This window comes from Notolabrus celidotus, chromosome 22, assembly GCF_009762535.1.
Source record: "Notolabrus celidotus isolate fNotCel1 chromosome 22, fNotCel1.pri, whole genome shotgun sequence".
Taxonomy (NCBI): domain Eukaryota; kingdom Metazoa; phylum Chordata; class Actinopteri; order Labriformes; family Labridae; genus Notolabrus; species Notolabrus celidotus.
The window spans coordinates 28,886,449-28,904,761 of record NC_048293.1 but is presented as its reverse complement, the minus strand read 5'-3'; the positions used below and the strand labels follow the sequence as shown (position 1 = coordinate 28,904,761).

The following is an 18,313-nucleotide window of genomic DNA, read 5'->3' as shown; positions in this document are numbered from 1 at the left end:
CAGGGTTTAGTTTGAGTCTGATTCTCGTGAAATATCAAACACACTGAAGCTCGTCTGAAACTAAGAGGAGGGAACGTTCTGAATGTTCTCCATGAAAAGGTGTCAAATGTGAGTTTGTGTAAAATCAGAGGAAGCTGCAGAGTGACACAGAGAGCAGCAGCTGCAGCACAAACACAGAACCCGTCCCCACAGCAGCTTCTGAAGGATGTTTAGACCTGAGCAGCTCTCCGAGTCCTCTGCGGGGACCCTGCTCACTAACACGCAGAGAGAGGGAGAGCCGGAGGCCGCAGAGAGAGGAGCCTGCAGCCTGCAGCCTGCAGCCTCACATTTCACTGTGTGAAGAGAGAAAAACTGAGTCTCAGGGTCCGTCAGGCTCCAGCAGCTTGAACGCGACCTCTGGTTGCATCATTTGACACAGTTTTTCCACCCAGACGCGCGGAGAGCCGGAGTGCGTAAAGCTTTACGCACAGGCGGCGCGGAGCGTTCCACAGTGTGTGCGTAAAACCAGCTGAAGTTTAAATATGACAGAGAATAACTCAGAGATTTAAAATATTAAAACCTTTAAATAAAATCATCCGGAGTGATGATAAATTAAATTATAATAAATAAAATGTAAACTCATATTTTAAATAATTCTAATATTTGTTTCTAACATTTTTAAATTTTTGTTTATGTTTCTAAATTGTAATTGTGTTGCGTTCAGGTACCCAGAGATAAAAACAGACACCACGGACGGCAGATTAAAGAAGACAAAGGGATGTGCGTTTGTTATGAATGTAACCTATTCTTTTATTTTTATTTTTTATGATTAAAACATTTTTTTCTCTTTTTGAACTTCTGTAAGCGACAAACACGGAATAAGAATAAGACCACAATAGAATCACAACCATGAAAAATTCTTTTTAGAGACGACATTAAAGGACAATCATTCCGAGTAGGATTAGATAATGAGGCGTTTTTTTCTTCTGTCAAACAAACCGGGGTCTACATTATTCTTCTTCCTTTTCAAAAAGAAGCAAAACCCCAAAATTCAAATTACAAATAGACATGTTCTCTCTCTTTTACTAATTATACAAAAAAGAACAGAAGAAGAAGAAGAAGGAGAAGAAGGAGCGTGAGCGTCCGTTTCTACCGGCGCTCACGTTTACAGTCAAAGAAAAGCAGATCACAGACTGCCACCGAGAAAACATCCATCACAACGAGACCTTTACACCCAGCTCAGCCTGAACCAGGCCCTGGACTGGACCCTGGACCCCTCTTTAGAGGAGTCCAGGAGACATTTGATGTCAAAAGAGGCGCGTTAAGGCAGGAAGCCTCCGAGACAAACATTCAGATCAGAGATCAGCGCGACAAACTCCAGATCAGCTGATTCATAAAACATCTCGTTTCAATGGACATTTTCAGCAGTGAGGAGGCTTCATTCACCCCTTCACTCACTCAATCACTCACTCACTCACTCACTCACTCACTCACTCACTACAGCAGGCCTCTGTCAGCTCAATACTGACTCTAAATCTCCTAAGAACCGATTCTTTGGTCTATGAAAGAACGTGTGAAACTGAGGATGAATGAACGGAAATCAGCTTTAAAAAAAAAACAACAGAAAACATTTCACTGTTTAGAAAATAAAATAAAAAATTAGTGTTTTTCAAAATAAAAGTGTCCTCTCCTGTTCTGACCCGCATGATCCTGATAATACTGCAAACATGCGGCCTCCAGCGGCTCAGACATTTCATCATCTTCATCATCTTCATCATCTTCATCATTATTATTATTATTTCCTTTTTTTTTTAAATCTCAAAAATTAGACAAAACTATTTTTAAATACACATTCTATAAAAAGTAATGCCTCCAACAACAACACACAGATCAGCTCTCTCGGTCTGTTAGCTCGGGTCACACTGCACGAGACAAACCCGGACACTTACAGGAACAGACAGTATGTACACAGAAAGAAAAACTGCAGAAGAAGAAGAGAGAGAAGAGAGAGAGAGAGAGAGAGAGAGGAGGAGATAATAATAATAATAATAATTTTAAAAAATACCTGCAAACTTCAGGGCTGCTTTGTGTCTCTGCTGAGCTCTGAGTCTCTCCTCTGTCTCTATAGAAGGTAGTTATAATTATTCTGTTTTTACAGTGGAACGTTCAAATGTTCAACTTACAGTTCCAGTCTTTTTTAGATTTCACTCCTTCAGGGGGGAGAGGGGGGGAGGATGGATGGATGGATGAGGGTGAGGTAAGATGAAGGGGTGAGGGGTTGTTTTGGGGGGGTGTTAGTGTATAAGCGGGTTGGAGGTCGAGCCCTGGTTCTGATGCGTAAAATAGTCAGACAAACCCCCGGACAGTCCCGAGGAGAAGGCCGGCAGAGAGGCGGACAGGGCCGGCCTCAGAGAGTCACAGGGCAGCGCGGAGGAGGACGGAGCCTGCGGGGAGTTGGAGGCCGAAGCCCGGGCGGCCTGCAGCGAGCCGCCGCCGCCCTGCGTGCTCATGGAGGGGTGAGGGACGTGGGGGAAAAAGTAACTGGTCTGCCCGGCCAGCAGGTTGACCGAGCACGGGTTCAGGGAGTACGTGGCCCCGGAACAAGGCACCGAGAGGCCGCAGGGCACCGCCGAGGCCGCCAGGGCCGCCGCCGTCAGGTGGTGCGTGGCGTACGGCAGGTCCGAGCCCACCAGCCGGTCCATGCTGAGCCCGTTAGAGGACGGGAACGACGAGTGGTTGCTGCCCATGTTCTGGGTCAGCATGGTGCTGTAGGACATGGGGTGAGCCGGGTAGCCCGACGAGGTCCCGTTGTAGCCCAGGGCGCCGCTGGCCCGCGGGTGGTGCAGGGACAGGAAGGGGGACATGGGCCAGTACAGGGAGCCGGCCCGGTCCATAAAGGTCAGCCCGGAGGTCAGGCGCGCGCCCCGCTTGAAGGCCAGCTTGGCCCGGGACGTGGTGGACCTCCGCCGCAGCTTCCCGGTGGTCCCCCCGATGAAGACGTCGTCGCTGCTCGGGTCCAGCATCCAGTAGTTCCCCTTCCCCGGGTCGTCGTAGTGCCGCGGCACCTTCACGAAGCACTTATTGAGGCTGAGGTTGTGTCGGATGGAGTTCTGCCAGCCCTGCTTGTTCTCCCGGTAGTAGGGGAAGTTCTTCATGATGAACTCGTAGATCCCGTTCAGGGTGAGCCGCTTCTCCGGACTCTGCCGGATCGCCATCATGATCAGCGCGTTATAACTGAAAGGAGGTTTTTCGTACTTGCCACTCTTCTTCTCTGCGTCCTTCCCTCCGGCGTCTCCTTCTTTCCCGTCCTTCTTCTCCTCCTGCTTGTCCTCCTTCTCCGTGGAGCTCTCCTGGCCCGTGGTGGACTCACTTTTAGACTCCGGTTTCGGGTCCTGCTGCGCGGCGGGGAGAGGAGCTTTCTGCTCGGCTTCGTCTACGATGCCGGGCCGGTGAAGGTGGTTCTGGTGCAGGTTCTGGTGGTGGTGCTGGGTCTGGTGCTGGGTCTGGTGGTTGTTGTTGTCGCTTTGCACGGCCTCGGGCACCAAACTGTTTATACTGAAGGAGGATTTCGGAATCATTTTCACCTCTTTGCGTTCTCCCATATCCAACATCACCGGCTCTGAGGGACACACAGCTGGGTCTCAATCTGTCCGGACTCTGCCTGCGAACCAGGACGGGAAGGAAGGAAGGGGGGACGATAGGAAGAAAGAAAGTATAGCCCAACAAACTATTTCATGTTCGCTTTGGGGAGAAAAAAGGAAACACACACACACACAACACACATGTACACACACATCGATAGGAGACAGATAGCTGCAATTAATTAGGGAGCCGCAGCCACTAAAGCAAGTAAAAAACATTGGTTGGACCTTTCCAGTCCTCAGCCAACCAGGGGAACATTAGTATTAAATATTAAGGCGTCCTCTGCGCTCTCAGCCAATCATGACGCACAGGGAAACACACACATCCACCAATGCCGAGCACGCTGCAAAAAGTAGCAGCAGCACGAGGCTCTCTGGGTCTGACTGAAGCTTGGAGACATTCACACTTTGATCCAAATAAACTAAGAAGGTCTCAGTTTGATCTCATTTCATCTCTGTGGATTAAACTCTCTGTTTTCAAAGTTCTGATTCATTTTTATATATTTTTTGCTGCAGCTTCTGTTTTTATTTAAGAGTCATTTAAAGAAGGAAAATACATGTTTAATTCTAGATTAAGATGAAGTGAGATTTTGAGCTTTAATGGAGTAGTTTTGTATTTTTTCTGGACACTAAATCAGACTAGTGTAGCTTCTCACACGCCCAAAATGAGCTTCCAACACGATCACTTTTTACAGCGTGGAAAACACACTCACCCCTATCAACACTCGCCCGCCTTCCCCTCCTCACCCCTCCCCTCTCTCATTCTCTCCCCCCCTCCTCCCCCCTCCACCTAAACTAAACCCATCGCTGGAAAACACACACCGTGCATGCGTACACCCAAATCCCCGCCGCTCCTCATATTTACACTCAAATATTTTCCCCTTCGGCTTCTTCCAAACTGTTTACATCCAGACTCAGAGGGAAAATAAACAGAGGAGAGGGGATCCGGAGGGCACGCGGACACGGTCAGGACACGCGGAGGTGATGTGTGTGTGAGTCTGATGGCGCACAGAGACGCTACGGGCTGTTTCTCCACAGCAGACTCCGTGCGTAAAAATGCGCGTAAAGTGTGCGTAAACACGGTGCCATGTCGGCCCGCGGCTCCCGGGAAGGTTTGTAGTTTAAGTTTCTCACCAGGAGGAAAATCTGACAACACAACAGACTGATAAGAGGAAGGATGAATGGAGGAGCACGAGGCCGCCGGGGAGGAGGCGCGCGGACAGATTTCACAGCTAAATGTTATTTCAGTGATTTTCTCTTCATGCTGAAAATAAAGAAAGCATCACATTCTATTTATCATCTTAAAGCCATTATTAAACATATTTCAGCATCATTTATTTTATATTTTCTGGATGAAAAAACAACATTTGTTCATGTTTGAGTCTGAAATTTGGTGATTTCCTAAAAAGTGTAAAATCAGAAACTATAACCGAGAATGAAAAAAACACTCGTGCAAGATCTGATCCTCCACCGAGTGAAGGAGCTCCATCACAGCCTGAGGAACTGATGCTGTGGTGGCTGTGCATGTAATCCTAGTTCAGGTGTTTTATTAGGGTTTTATAAACATGTTGGGTGAGTGGAAAATTAAGTCACATTTATGAAACTGTAAAAATAAAATCTGTTTTTTTATTTTCTCTGTTTTTTGACAGAATTATTTTTGGTCTCATTTAAAAGCTGCAAACATTTTGTGTTAGATTTTTGCAGAGAAACAAACAAAATCAACTTTAATATTTGCATTAAACTGATAATATTAAAACCAGTATTATTTCTGTCTAACTGATTTATTTAGTTTTATTCTGCAGAGTTGAATCTCTCCATAACTCTGAAATCAAACCACCACAGAGCTGAACATCCTCCCTCACTAACACCCCGACCTGCTCCTGTTTTAACTTGATCTATTCTGAGAGGACGTTTCTGTTCAGTCATCGATGATTTACAAGAAATCTATTATTAGCATTAACTGCTGCTAACAGTGTGAGTACAGCAGCAGTGATAGTTTGTACCACGTGACCACGCGGGCTGTAAACATGTGAGCACAAATAATAAACACACGAGACTCTGCGGAGCTGTGTCAGGTTGATACCGCGAGGGGAACTCTCCGTGTGGTTCCTGCCAGCTGAAGGATGGGTCTGGAGGGTCTGGAGGATCTGGAGGATCTGGAGTTTGAACATGAAGGGAAGAATCGGAGGTTTATTTTAAAGATGTAGGATGTTATAAAAACAAAATTCTCAGGATCTTAATTTGAACAAAATAATCTCACATCATGTAAAACTGCAACATTTCAACACACGAGAGCAAATCCACATGAGAGTGTTTAATCTGAGACCCAGACCCGGAACACAGGACTGTTAATTTAACACCTAAAGGCGGATTGAGAGACTTAAAGAAACTTTAGATTTAATCAGTGTTTGCTGATAAATCCAAACTCCAAGTCACGTGGAGACGTTTCCTCTCTGAGGGGAGGAAAATAAACTCTCAGATTATTTAAAAACAATCAGAAGAAGTTTTTAGACGTTCAGGATTTTTTTCTCTGACTCCTGAGATGATTTAAAAATCTTCAGACACAGAGAGAAGAAAGTGGAGTTTGTGCGTAAAGTTGACAGAATCTAAATCTCTTACACTAAGAGAGAGAAACTGAAAGATGATCTCCGTGCTCTCCGGATGAAATCATCTCTGTGTTAAACTTTCCTCTCAGCTGAAGCTCGGACTCACGGAGGGGTCTGGTCTTTACGCACAGGAGCCCCTGAAGAGTCCCTGAGCCGGTGGACTCGGACTGAGCCGCAGAGCTTCAGTCACATGTTCGATCTGAGTCTTCTGATGGAAATCAGAAAAGAATAATGTGCAGAATCAGACACAGACACGCGGACAGAGCGGCTCGATCCTCAATCCACATCCAAACATTCAGAGTTTGTTTCATTTGGAGGTTTTTTTTTTATTTTAGAGTCTCAGAGAGCGACATGAGCTCGAGCTGCTGCTGCTGAGCGCGCGAGACAGAGACATCAGATTCAAACAGCTAACTTTAATGTTTCCTCCTGTCTCTGTCTGAATCTGAGGTTTGTGTTTGTGTGTTTAATTTAAGACTTTCAGATGAATTTAAGAGAGGAACATTTCAAACACTTGAATGTGTGTTTTCTGATCCACGTGAAGATTCAGTCTGACTCTGATGTCTTCAGTTTTTTTGGGAAAATGACAAAATTAAAAATGTAGAAGCGAAAGTTTTGACAGCAGACAAGTTTTAATCTCACTTTAATGTTTGAAATTAGTCAGATAATATTAAAAAGAGTGTTTTTAATTATTTAAAATATTAAAAACATTTTAATAAACTCAGAGTTGGAGTTTGGGTCAGACTCGAGGCCTGCAGCAGCGGACTGTTGGCTCACAGAGAGGCGACATAATACAAGAGGAGAGGCTGGATGTTCAAACTCATATTCATAACTCAGTTAGAATAACTGATAATAATAATAATAATAATAATAATAATAATAATAAGTATATAACTGATAATAATAATAAGTTACTCAGTTTAAAGGAGAGATTGATTTTTGCGTCAGGTTATTTAGTTTGGTGCGTTTTTGCGTAAAATCCGTCCCACGCGCGTTCTCTCCTCCTCTTCATGATGCTCCGCGGTTTGTTCACTTCTCATGAGACTGTGGAGCTCGGTGTTTGTTTGTCGAATTTTCTGTGACACTCCGTGAACTCAACACGCTGCCTGTTTGTTGTTGGTTTGCTTACAAGAAGCTGAAAATGTGAGTTTGGAATCTTCTGCTCTGCGTGTCTGTGTTTTCTGCTGCGCGCCCGTGTGTGTGTGTGTGTGTGTGTCCGTGTGTGTGTGAGGAGGAGGAGGAGGAGGAGGAGGAGGAGGAGGAGAGAGAAGCCTCCATCCAGCCTCAGAGAGAGAAAAACCTTGAATCAAGCGTCTGTTTCAGGTTGGATGTTTTGTCCGGATTGATCCTTTAAGATCAGGAGCAGCAGGTGGATTCAGAGAGGAGGAGGAGAAGAAGAAGAGAGGAAGAGAAACAGCAGACCTGACAGAGGAAATGTTAAATCTCTGAGAGACTCTGCACATTTCCAGCTCTGAGAGTCCGTGCAGAGCCGGCCTGTCAGATTAGTCTGACGGAGGCTCACTGGTGCTAAACTAAACCAAACTCTGTTCATTTTCTTATCAGTTCTAAAGCCGAGCAACAAAGAACTTAAAACCCAAACACTGTGCTCAGCTCTGTAATCACAAATTCCCCGTTTGACCCTTTTTGTGCCTTTAGCCGGTCAGCTAATAACCCAGGATTTAAATCCAACTGAACCAGACTCCTCCAGACTCTGAAGCCCGTTAGAGACTCAGTTAGAAGAGAGGAGAGAGAGTTTGGATTGTGCTCGCCTCTTCTATCAGGTCAAACTGTTTTATCTAAGTTTCTATTCACAGGGTGACAAAGAAGAAGAAGAAGAAGAAGAAGAAGAGGAGGAGGGAAAGTTCAAGTCTGCACAAACCAAACTCCACCAGAATCTAAAAACCTGATCCAACCCTCTCAAAGCAGCGAGAAAGAAAGTCCACTGTTGCATCAGGTGTTTAGATTCTGGTGGAGTTTGGTTTGTGCAGACTTGAACTTTCCCTCCTCTTCCTCTTCCTCTTGGTCGTCCTGTATGAAGACAACAAGTCCACATACAGCTTCAAGTCAAGGGGAACATGACTTCCTTCAGTTTCCTCTGGATCTTCTGACTTTATGATTTTAGAGCTGCACATTTGAAGCCAGAGACAGACTCAGTCCAGTTTTTATGAAGTTTAAACTCATTAAAAGGCTCAAAGTTGGCGTGTGACGGACGGGAGACGAGTCAATGTCTTCTTCTTTGATGGTCAACCAACATCTGAGACGATGAAACCGAGTCAGGCGCCGTTTATTCTGTCTCTGGTTTCAGATGTACGCCATGTTTGATCAGAGGGAGGCTGAAGGTAAGGTTGATGGGCGACCAATGACTGGGACCACCAAACCAAACTCCAGAAAAACCTGATTTAATGCTCTTAAAGCAGCGAGACAGGAAGTGGACTGTTCCATCTTTGGGGTCTAAACGTACAACTTCAAGTCAAAGGGAATGAGACTTCCTTCAGTTTCCTCTGGATCTTCTGACTTTATGATTTTAAAGTTTGGTATTTGAAGCTTGAGGTCAAACAGAGACAGACTCAGTCCAGTGTTTAAGAAGTTTAAACTCATTAAAAAGCTCAAAGTTGGCGTGTGACGGATGGGAGACGAGTCAATGTCTTCTTCTTTGATGGGACGATGAAACCGAGTCAGGCGCCGTTTATTCTGTCTCTGGTTTCAGATGTACGCCATGTTTGATCAGAGGGAGGCTGAAGGTAAGGTTGGTGGTCGACCAACGACTGGGACCACCAAACCAAGCGACACTAAACTCAAACGCTTGATGGGTTCCTGTTCTCAAACTGAGCATCTCTGCAAACATGAAGTCCAACAAGAGAAGAAGAGGAGGAGTCTGAAGAGAGGGTATCTGATCCGATCTGCTCGAGGACTAAATATGTTCTCTGATCAACCTTCTTCTTAAAGAGATGACATTAAGCTCAACAGCTGCTTTTGATTTAGAGCTTCCAAACATTATCATCCTCCAGATGTCTGTGAACACAACACACTAAGCAGATCTAAAGATCTCTGGGTTCATTCACACTTCACTCTACGTCGGTTTATTGAGCTTTAATGTCACCCTGACGTCTTTCTATCTTTATATGTTTGTGTTTGGAGGAAGAGAGAAATGTGATTTTGAATTCTAATCAAAGAGAACAGAGACTGAGCGTGACCTCTGACCTCCTCTGTAATTAACATCTCACCAGGAGTAAACATTCATTTCATTCCTCTAATATCAGATCCAGTCTCCTCCCTCCGTCCTGTCACTCCGACCCTCTCAGGTGATCTGTGTGTTCTCCGGGTTTCATCATCCTGAGACTGAAATAAAAGTCCTCAAAGTTTGGGATCCAGATGTCAAACCGGCTGCTGGTTTCCACGTCAACAGAACATCTGCTGTTTTTCTTCCATCAGAAACAAAAACATGGAGTCCATCTGTTTCCACAAAACACCAATCATTGAAGAGAAAGGTGCTTCACCACCCCGGGAACTTTCACCAGGAAAGGATCCAGGAACTTTAAGGGGCGGGGCCTGCAGTGCTGAACGTCTCTGATTGGTGGAGTACCCTCAGTGTCACACACACACCTGTGATCCTCTTGGTTTAATACCTCCTGAACATCGGTCTCCTCTGAGCCTGATAGTGTGAATGCGTCTCTCCGGTGTTCCGGTTTTAAAAGTGACCCTGTAAACTGGAGCCCTTCAGCTGAACGTGTCAGTGTTTGTGGAGTTTACACAGCTGTTGAAACACAGAGGGAGTTCCTGGGAATGCAAACTAGTTTAGTTTTTATTAAGATTTCAAAATATCCTCATCAGATATTTAATGATGGTCTAAAGACGTTTATGAGGGATGCATCCGGCTGAGAGTCTCCAGTTAACAGGGTCGCCGTTTAAACCAAAACACTTTTAGGTTTTGAGCTTAAGGGGGTTGTAGGGGTTTTGGGAGAACCATATAGAGTAGTTGTCCCAGGGTTACTGAAAGTCCTTCAGGGTTCCAGGAGTTCTCGATGAGCGTCAGAGGTTAGTGTGTCTTCCTGAGTTTTTGGGGAGTTGGGTTCTCGTGAACTTTCATTAAAGGGGGTTCAGGGTTTTTAGGGTGTCACAGTCTTGAGGGGCCATTGTGATGTTGTTAGGGGTTCCAGCAGCATGTTTGGTCCCAAGAAATATCCACTGTACCTTTACTTAAGTTCTCAAGAGATCCCAGGACCTTTCAGAGTTTGTTTACAGGCTCATGAGTACTAGGGGGTTCTAGGGGGTTGTAGGGGGTTCTAGGGGCTTTCATGGAGTTTCAACGGCAAAAGGCGGTCCTCATGGGCTCTCTAAGGGGTTCTAAGATGGATTTGTTGGGGGATACTTCAAATTTGTGAAGGGTTCTTTTCACTTTTGAGGATTTTCATCTGTGGGTTTTTACAGAGCCCTACACTGAGTGAACGGTTCTCTGAGGGATTCTTACAAGACTATTAACAAGTCCAGGGACTTTTATGAGAACTTAAGGAATTTGTTTGTGGGTTCTAGGTGTTCTATGTGGGTTTCAAGGCATCTGTACTGATTTTTGGTGGGTTCAGTGAGCTCTTACAGACTTTTACACGTTTTTAAAGGGGTCCTCATGGTCTCAGGAGTCTTTGTTTAGGGGTTCCATAAGTTCTCATGCCTTTAAGGTTCCTTAGGGACTGATCTCTTGGTTTTTGTTACCTAGATTGGGTTCTCATAAGTTAAAGGGTGTTCTAGGGGTTCCATTTGGCTTTCTGGTTTTCCTCAGGAGTCTGTTTGGGGGTTCTTGGAGTTCTTAGCAGACTTCGGGGATTCTTTGAGGCATACTGGAGGTGCAAGTTGCAGGTTCTTGTGAGCTTAAGGGGGTTCTGTGATCTCTCAGCAGGTTCCAGGGGTTCTTTGGGGCATATGTTGAGCAGTTCTAGTGGACCCTGGGGGTTCCTCGTGGGATTTAAGGGGGTCCTGGGAGTTTTAGGTTTAATAAATTAGTTCTTCTATAAAGTGGGTTTCCTAAGGGAGTCCATGGAGTCATGGAACAGGTTCTTTGGAGGGTTCCAGGGGTCCTCAGGGTCTTAGGGAAATGCCAGGTGGTTGTTTTTGTTCTTATTAGACGGGGTTAAGGTTTTGAAGCCGTCTTAAGGGGCGTCTGAAGGGTTCCTGAGGTTCCTAATGAAACGTTAGACGGTTCCAGCTGTTTGGATCATCGTAGAGGATCTTTAGGGGGCGGTTTTTGTTCCAAAGGAATATTTCTGAGTATTTTGGGGTTCTTTAAGACCGGCACAGATTAGATTAAACTCTGGGACTGTTCTCAGGACCGGAGACTTGTATGTGGTTTCTGATAAATATATTTGAATGTGAATATATTAAATATATATATGTTCTGCTCCTTCTGATAAATATATATTTGAATGTGAATATATTAAATATATATATGTTCTGCTCCTTCTGATAAATATATATTTGAATGTGAATATATTAAATATATATATGTTCTGCTCCTTTTGATAAATATATATTTGAATGTGAATATATTAAATATATATATGTTCTGCTCCTTCTGATAAATATATATTTGAATGTAATATATTAAATGTATATATGTTCTGCTCCTTCTGATAAATATATAGTTGAATGTGAATATATTAAATATATATATGTTCTGCTCCTTCTGATAAATATGTATTTGAATGTGAATATATTAAATATATTAAATATATATATGTTCTGCTCCTTCTGATAAATATGTATTTGAATGTGAATATATTAAATATATTAAATATATATATGTTCTGCTCCTTCTGATAAATATATATTTGAATGTAATATATTAAATGTATATATGTTCTGCTCCTTCTGATAAATATATAGTTGAATGTGAATATATTAAATATATATATGTTCTGCTCCTTCTGATAAATATGTATTTGAATGTGAATATATTAAATATATTAAATATATATATGTTCTGCTCCTTCTGATAAATATATATTTGAATGTGAATATATTAAATGTATATATTTTCTGCTCCTTCTGATAAATATATATTTGAATGTGAATATATTAAATATATATATGTTCTGCTCCTTCTGATAAATATATATTTGAATGTGAATATATTAAATATATATATGTTCTGCTCCTTCTGATAAATATATATTTGAATGTGAATATATTAAATATATATATGTTCTGCTCCTCCTGATAAATATATTTGAATGTGAATATATTAAATATATTAAATATATATATTTTATCTGCTCCTTCTGATAAATATATATTTGAATGTGAATATATTAAATGTATGTATGTTCTGCTCCTCCTGTTAATCCGGTGTAGTGGTTGTTATTTTTGAAGCAGCACAAAGGATCTGGTTCTCTCTCCTGATCTCAGTAACTAGTCCCTTCATGCTGTGTCAGCTCTGACCTTTGACCCCGGCCCTCCTGTGTAAGAAGGTAAAGTATGAAAATAGACCTCAGTGTTAAACCTGCCCAGGGAATGAAGGGATGAAAGAATGAAGGAGTGGAGGGATGGAGGGATGAAGGGATGGAGGGGTGGAGGCCGTATTTACTCCTCTGAGGGAGAATGTTTGAACATAAACAGCTTCAGTGTTATTATTGTTGCTTTAAGGCTCAGAGGGAAAGTTGTGAGCAAATAAATCAGAGGGATCAAGAGCGCGAGGAGAGGAGGAGAGGACAGATTGCGCCCCCCAGCGGCGGGGACGGGAACTACACCCGCATACAGCAGCCTGTTAAAACCACACTCACTGTTTATTATCATTTAAACTTTAAATTCCTGATTATCATCGAAATTTTATAGAAACATCCTGATTAACAAAATAAAATACCTCAACCGGAAGAAGAATTTACTACAAAATAAAAGCGAATTAGAAAAACTAGTTTTTTTATTTGAGGCGGTTAAATTTCCTCTAAATCTGATCTGTTTATATGTTTTTATAAAAGTTAAAATATCCTCAGTGTCTCAGTAAATCGAGACTTTTTATGAGGATGACATAAAAAGAACAGAAACAGAAAGAAACGAAACAAAAACTCAGTTTTACTTTAATCTTCTAATAAACCTGATATTACACACCGGGTTGTTTCTGTTTAACGGGTTAAATCGGGCTTTTATTCCCCGTTAATAATAATTATTTAATATTTCTGTGGTGCTCTAAATGTTAAATTCACCGTCCCGTGCCTTTCGAATAATAAACGTGTGTCTGCAGTATTTAACTTTAGAATAAAGTCTGTAAATATAAATCAAATACATATAAAAGCTGTATTTAGGTTTATTTGCAGTTTTGAAATATTAGTTTTGTTCAGTTTTAATATTATTCTGCAGGTTTTTATAAACTGCTCCATGCACACCTGCGAAATATGAACAGACTGTAAATTAAATCACATGAATGCATGTTTTATTTTGTAGGTTTCACCTGTTCGTGGATTAAAACTCTTACATATATATATAAACATATTTTAAAATCACTTGAACTGTTAATAAAGTCTCGGTTTACATGTCTTTAAAAATCCTCCGACTCAGACATGTCCCTCCTCAGCGCGTCGAGCTCTAACAGAAGAATAAACGAGTCTTTATTTCTAAGATTTCATTTTAAAGTATATTTAATATTTAATATAAATAAAGGAGGAATCCTCATCCTCTGCAGTAAAGTGTGTTTATCTCTGCAGTGTTGGACAGTCTGACCCTGCAGCAGCTGCAGACCTGCAGAAACAGACCCGGACTGAGACCCGGACCCTGTTTTAAAATAAAAACACATTTTTCAGATTTTATTTTTCCTCTAAATAAATAAAGTAAAGCCCCCCCCTGACTGCCCGGTGCTGTACTGGGGAACAAACTGCTCATTAAACTGGTTAAACTGGGTTTGATGGGCAGCAGCTCTCCTGCTGTTTGCTCTCTCTGTCACCGTGAGCTGAATGAGGAAGAGAGAATCAGACGGAGGCCTGGAGGGACAAAAGAGACCAGGAGACAGGCTGACTGAGAGGGACCAGGAGACAGGCTGACTGAGAGGGACCAGGAGACAGGCTGACTGAGAGGGACCAGGAGACAGGCTGACTGAGAGGGACCAGGAGACAGGCTGACTGAGAGGGACCAGGAGACAGGCTGACTGAGAGACCAGGAGAGAGGCTGACTGAGAGACCAGGAGACAGGCTGACTGAGAGGGACCAGGAGACAGGCTGACTGAGAGGGACCAGGAGACAGGCTGACTGAGAGACCAGGAGAGAGGCTCACTGAGAGACCAGGAGACAGGCTCACTGAGAGACCAGGAGAGAGGCTGACTGAGAGACCAGGAGAGAGACCAGGAGAGTGACCAGGAGAGAGGCTGACTGAGAGACCAGGAGAGTGACCAGGAGAGAGACCAGGAGAGAGACCAGGAGAGTGACCAGGAGAGAGGCTGACAGAGAGATCAAGAGAGAGGCTGACAGAGAGACTGACAGAGAGACTGATAGAGAGGCTGACAGAGAGACTGACAGAGAGGCTGACAGAGAGACTGACAGAGAGACTGACAGAGAGGCTGATAGAGAGACTGACAGAGAGACTGACAGAGAGACTGACAGAGAGACTGACAGAGAGACTGACAGAGAGGCTGACAGAGAGACTGACAAAGAGGCTGATAGAGAGACTGACAGAGAGACTGACAGAGAGACTGACAGAGAGGCTGACAGAGAGACTGACAGAGAGGCTGATAGAGAGACTGACAGAGAGACTGACAGAGAGACTGACAGAGAGGCTGACAGAGAGACTGACAAAGAGGCTGATAGAGAGACTGACAGAGAGACTGACAGAGAGACTGACAGAGAGACTGACAAAGAGGCTGATAGAGAGACTGACAGAGAGGCTGACAGAGAGACTGACAGAGAGACTGACAGAGAGGCTGACAAAGAGACTGACAGAGAGGCTGACAGAGAGGCTGACAGAGAGGCTGATAGAGAGACTGACAGAGAGGCTGACAGAGAGGCTGACAGAGAGACTGACAGAGAGACTGACAGAGAGGCTGACAGAGAGACTGACAGAGAGACTGACAGAGAGACTGACAGAGAGGCTGACAGAGAGACTGACAGAGAGACTGACAGAGAGGCTGACAGAGAGACTGACAGAGAGACTGACAGAGAGGCTCCCAGAGAGGCTCCCAGAGAGGCTGACAGAGAGACTGACAGAGAGACTGACAGAGAGGCTCCCAGAGAGGCTCCCAGAGAGGCTCCCAGAGAGAGGCTTGAGGAACCATGAGACTCTTTGGAAATACAAGAAGAACATCTCTGAACACTTTAAAGTTTCTGTATCAAACATCCATCCTCCTCAGATCTACAGTCAGACATCCTGCAGGTTAGATCAGTCTGAGGAGGTTTCAGGGAAATGTTCAAAATCAGATCAAAATGTGAAACTTCCTTTAACTCCAGGTGGTTCAGGGTTAATGTATCACATGTTACAGGAGGCTTTCAGGTGTTTCCTTCTGTTTAATCCAGTTTGTTTTTATACTCTCAGTTCATCACATTTTTAGTTTTAAGTAGATTTATTTTATTTCTAAGCCCCAAAATGTGCATGTCAGAATGAAACCCACTTTACCTTCTCTTTGCATCTGATTTAACAATGAAGATGAAAAATATGTTATATATCAGTAAATATGCAACATATTATTCTAAAAGAAAGATGCTAAATACTTCATATTTTATAAAGTAAAAATGAGCGTGTCTGGATTCCACAACATTTTTTGAAAAGGCTTATTTCAGTTCCAGATTTCACTTTAAAATCATCCTAATATATTAAAAATCAGCATTTATTATTAAAATCAAATATTAAATGTAATTGAAAAAACACAATAGTCTTCTTATATTCAAAGTATTACGGTAATACATTTGGGACTGATTGGGAAGAATCGTTTCTAAACTTTGAAGCACTTAAATTTAGAATATCTCTTTAAAACATCTCTACATACTATATTAATAAAAATCATTTTGTTATTATTTTCACTTTTAATTCCTGATTTATTAAAATGAAATGTTAAATGTTGTTATAAAAACAGTGTTGTTATATATTCAGAGTATTACAGTAATTATTTTGGGTTAACTCCTCTCTGAATTATTGTTTTCTAAACTTTTAATAATTTCAATTTAAAATTATCTTTAAATTCTTCATATTATATTAATTTAAGTTATTTTGTTTAGATTATATTCACTCTGAAATCATGACGTATTAGTACTAAATGTTAAATGTAGTGTTGTGTTGTTATATTCAAAGTATTACAGTATTTAATTTGAGTTGGCTCCTCTTTGACTGATTGGAAAACATTTATTTTGTAAGTTTTTAAGCATTTTAATTAAATGTATCTTCAGAAATCTCCACATTATATTAATTTAAGTGATTTCAGTCACATTAATGTATTTTTTAATATTTGTGTCAGTCTCTGGTTTGTTAAAAAGGAGCATTCAGTGTAAATATAAATATCTAAATATAAATATGAAGAGGATGTTGAGGCTGTGAAGCTTTATTTTGAATCTCTAAACTTTATTTATGAAGGTGTAGAGCACAGAGACAAACCTGTGAACACATGCACACATGAATGAATGAACAGATGAATAGATGAGTGAGTGAATGCACGCGCTCAGGTGATGAAATAATAAACCCCCGGATGTGTGGCTGAGGCTGGCGCTCCTCCTGCAGAACAAAAACAAGCAGAAATCATTAGCGGTGTTGGCGCCGCAGGGTTAATGGTTCAATCAATGTCAAGCGCTGAAAATAAACTTCTGAACCGGACAATCTGCCGGCTGGAGCCCGAGACCCAAACCGAGAGAGCGGGAGGAGGAGAGGGGGCGATTACTGCAACGAGAGTGACACCCAGTGGCCGAGAGAGGAACTACAACTCAGGTTTAAACCTCAATGAGATGTTAGACTTAAAGAGCTGCTCTTAATAATATACTCCTTTAGATAAACTGACACAAATATGACCTTTAAGATGATTTTAATGTTTTTAATGTTTGAAAAGAAGAAAAAAATCTGTTTTATTTTATAGTTTATAAAAAGATTTTCAGTCCTGTGTTAGTTTTACAGCAGGATTTAAGAGCTGGAGCACATTTTCAACTCTTTCTTTGGACAATACTGCAACACTTATCAGTGTTAATATGGTTTTAATATTTAGTCCACAAATAGAAATAATTTTTAATTTATAAAAACTGTCAGAAATGTTTGGTGCTTTGTGAAGAAACAGACTAAACCTTCAGAAAAACTCAAAAAAATGACACGTATTTATAGGAAGAGCATTAAATCCTCACATTTTAGAGATTAACTGTTAAATTAATCTTTATTTTTAGTTGAAATATTTACAAAAATATCAGAATTTTAATTTCTTTATGTCATTTGTCACGTTTAAATGAAACATGACACAGGTCTGTACCTGTCAGGAGTCAGGATTAAAGGTGATGATTAAAACAGGAAGACGTCTCCATGACGAGCTGAAATGATGATCCCAAAAAGCAGGAATGAAACAGAGAGAATCAGCTGGTTCCTAAACATCTGAAGGTGTTTCTGTTTTATTAAAATGCTGCAGCATGGAAGGAAAAGTCAAAGCTGGACTTTGTTAGAGACTGAAATGTGTTCATGAGTTGTTTTGTGGTGCTTTAATTTAGATTTAAGAGGACTGAAGCTCAAAAGAAGCTCATCAAAGCCATAGAATGAGATCAAAGCCATAGAATGAGATCAAAGCAATAGAATGAGATCAAAGCCATAGAATGAGATCAAAGCCATAGAATGAGATCAAAGCAATAGAATGAGATCAAAGCAATAGAATGAGATCAAAGCGATAGAATGTGATCAAAGCAATAGAATGTGATCAAAGCAATAGAATGAGATCAAAGCCATAGAATAAGATCAAAGCCATAGAATGCGATCAAAGCGATAGAATGAGATTAAAGCGATAGAATGAGATCAAAGCAATAGAATGAGATCAAAGCGATAGAATGAGATCAAAGCAATAGAATGAGATCAAAGCAATAGAATGAGATCAAAGCAATAGAATGTGATCAAAGCGATAGAATGAGATCAAAGGGATAGAATGTGATCAAAGCAATAGAATGTGAT

The 18,313-nt window shown here is 41.9% G+C and overlaps 1 protein-coding gene across 1 annotated transcript; it reads right to left on the bottom strand.

Annotated features, from left to right (window-relative positions):
- Positions 1-776: 776 nt before the first annotated feature.
- On the bottom strand, positions 777-4,056 carry foxg1a (forkhead box G1a). Its single transcript, XM_034675306.1, has one exon. The coding sequence runs from the start codon at positions 3,588-3,590 to the stop codon at positions 2,274-2,276; it is 1,317 nt and encodes a 438-aa protein (XP_034531197.1). The 5' UTR covers positions 3,591-4,056; the 3' UTR covers positions 777-2,273.
- Positions 4,057-18,313: the final 14,257 nt, after the last annotated feature.

Coding starts and splice junctions, on each gene's coding strand:
- foxg1a (XM_034675306.1), bottom strand. CDS start 3,590: ATGTTGGATATGGGAGAACGCAAAGAGGTGAAAATGATTCCGAAATCC.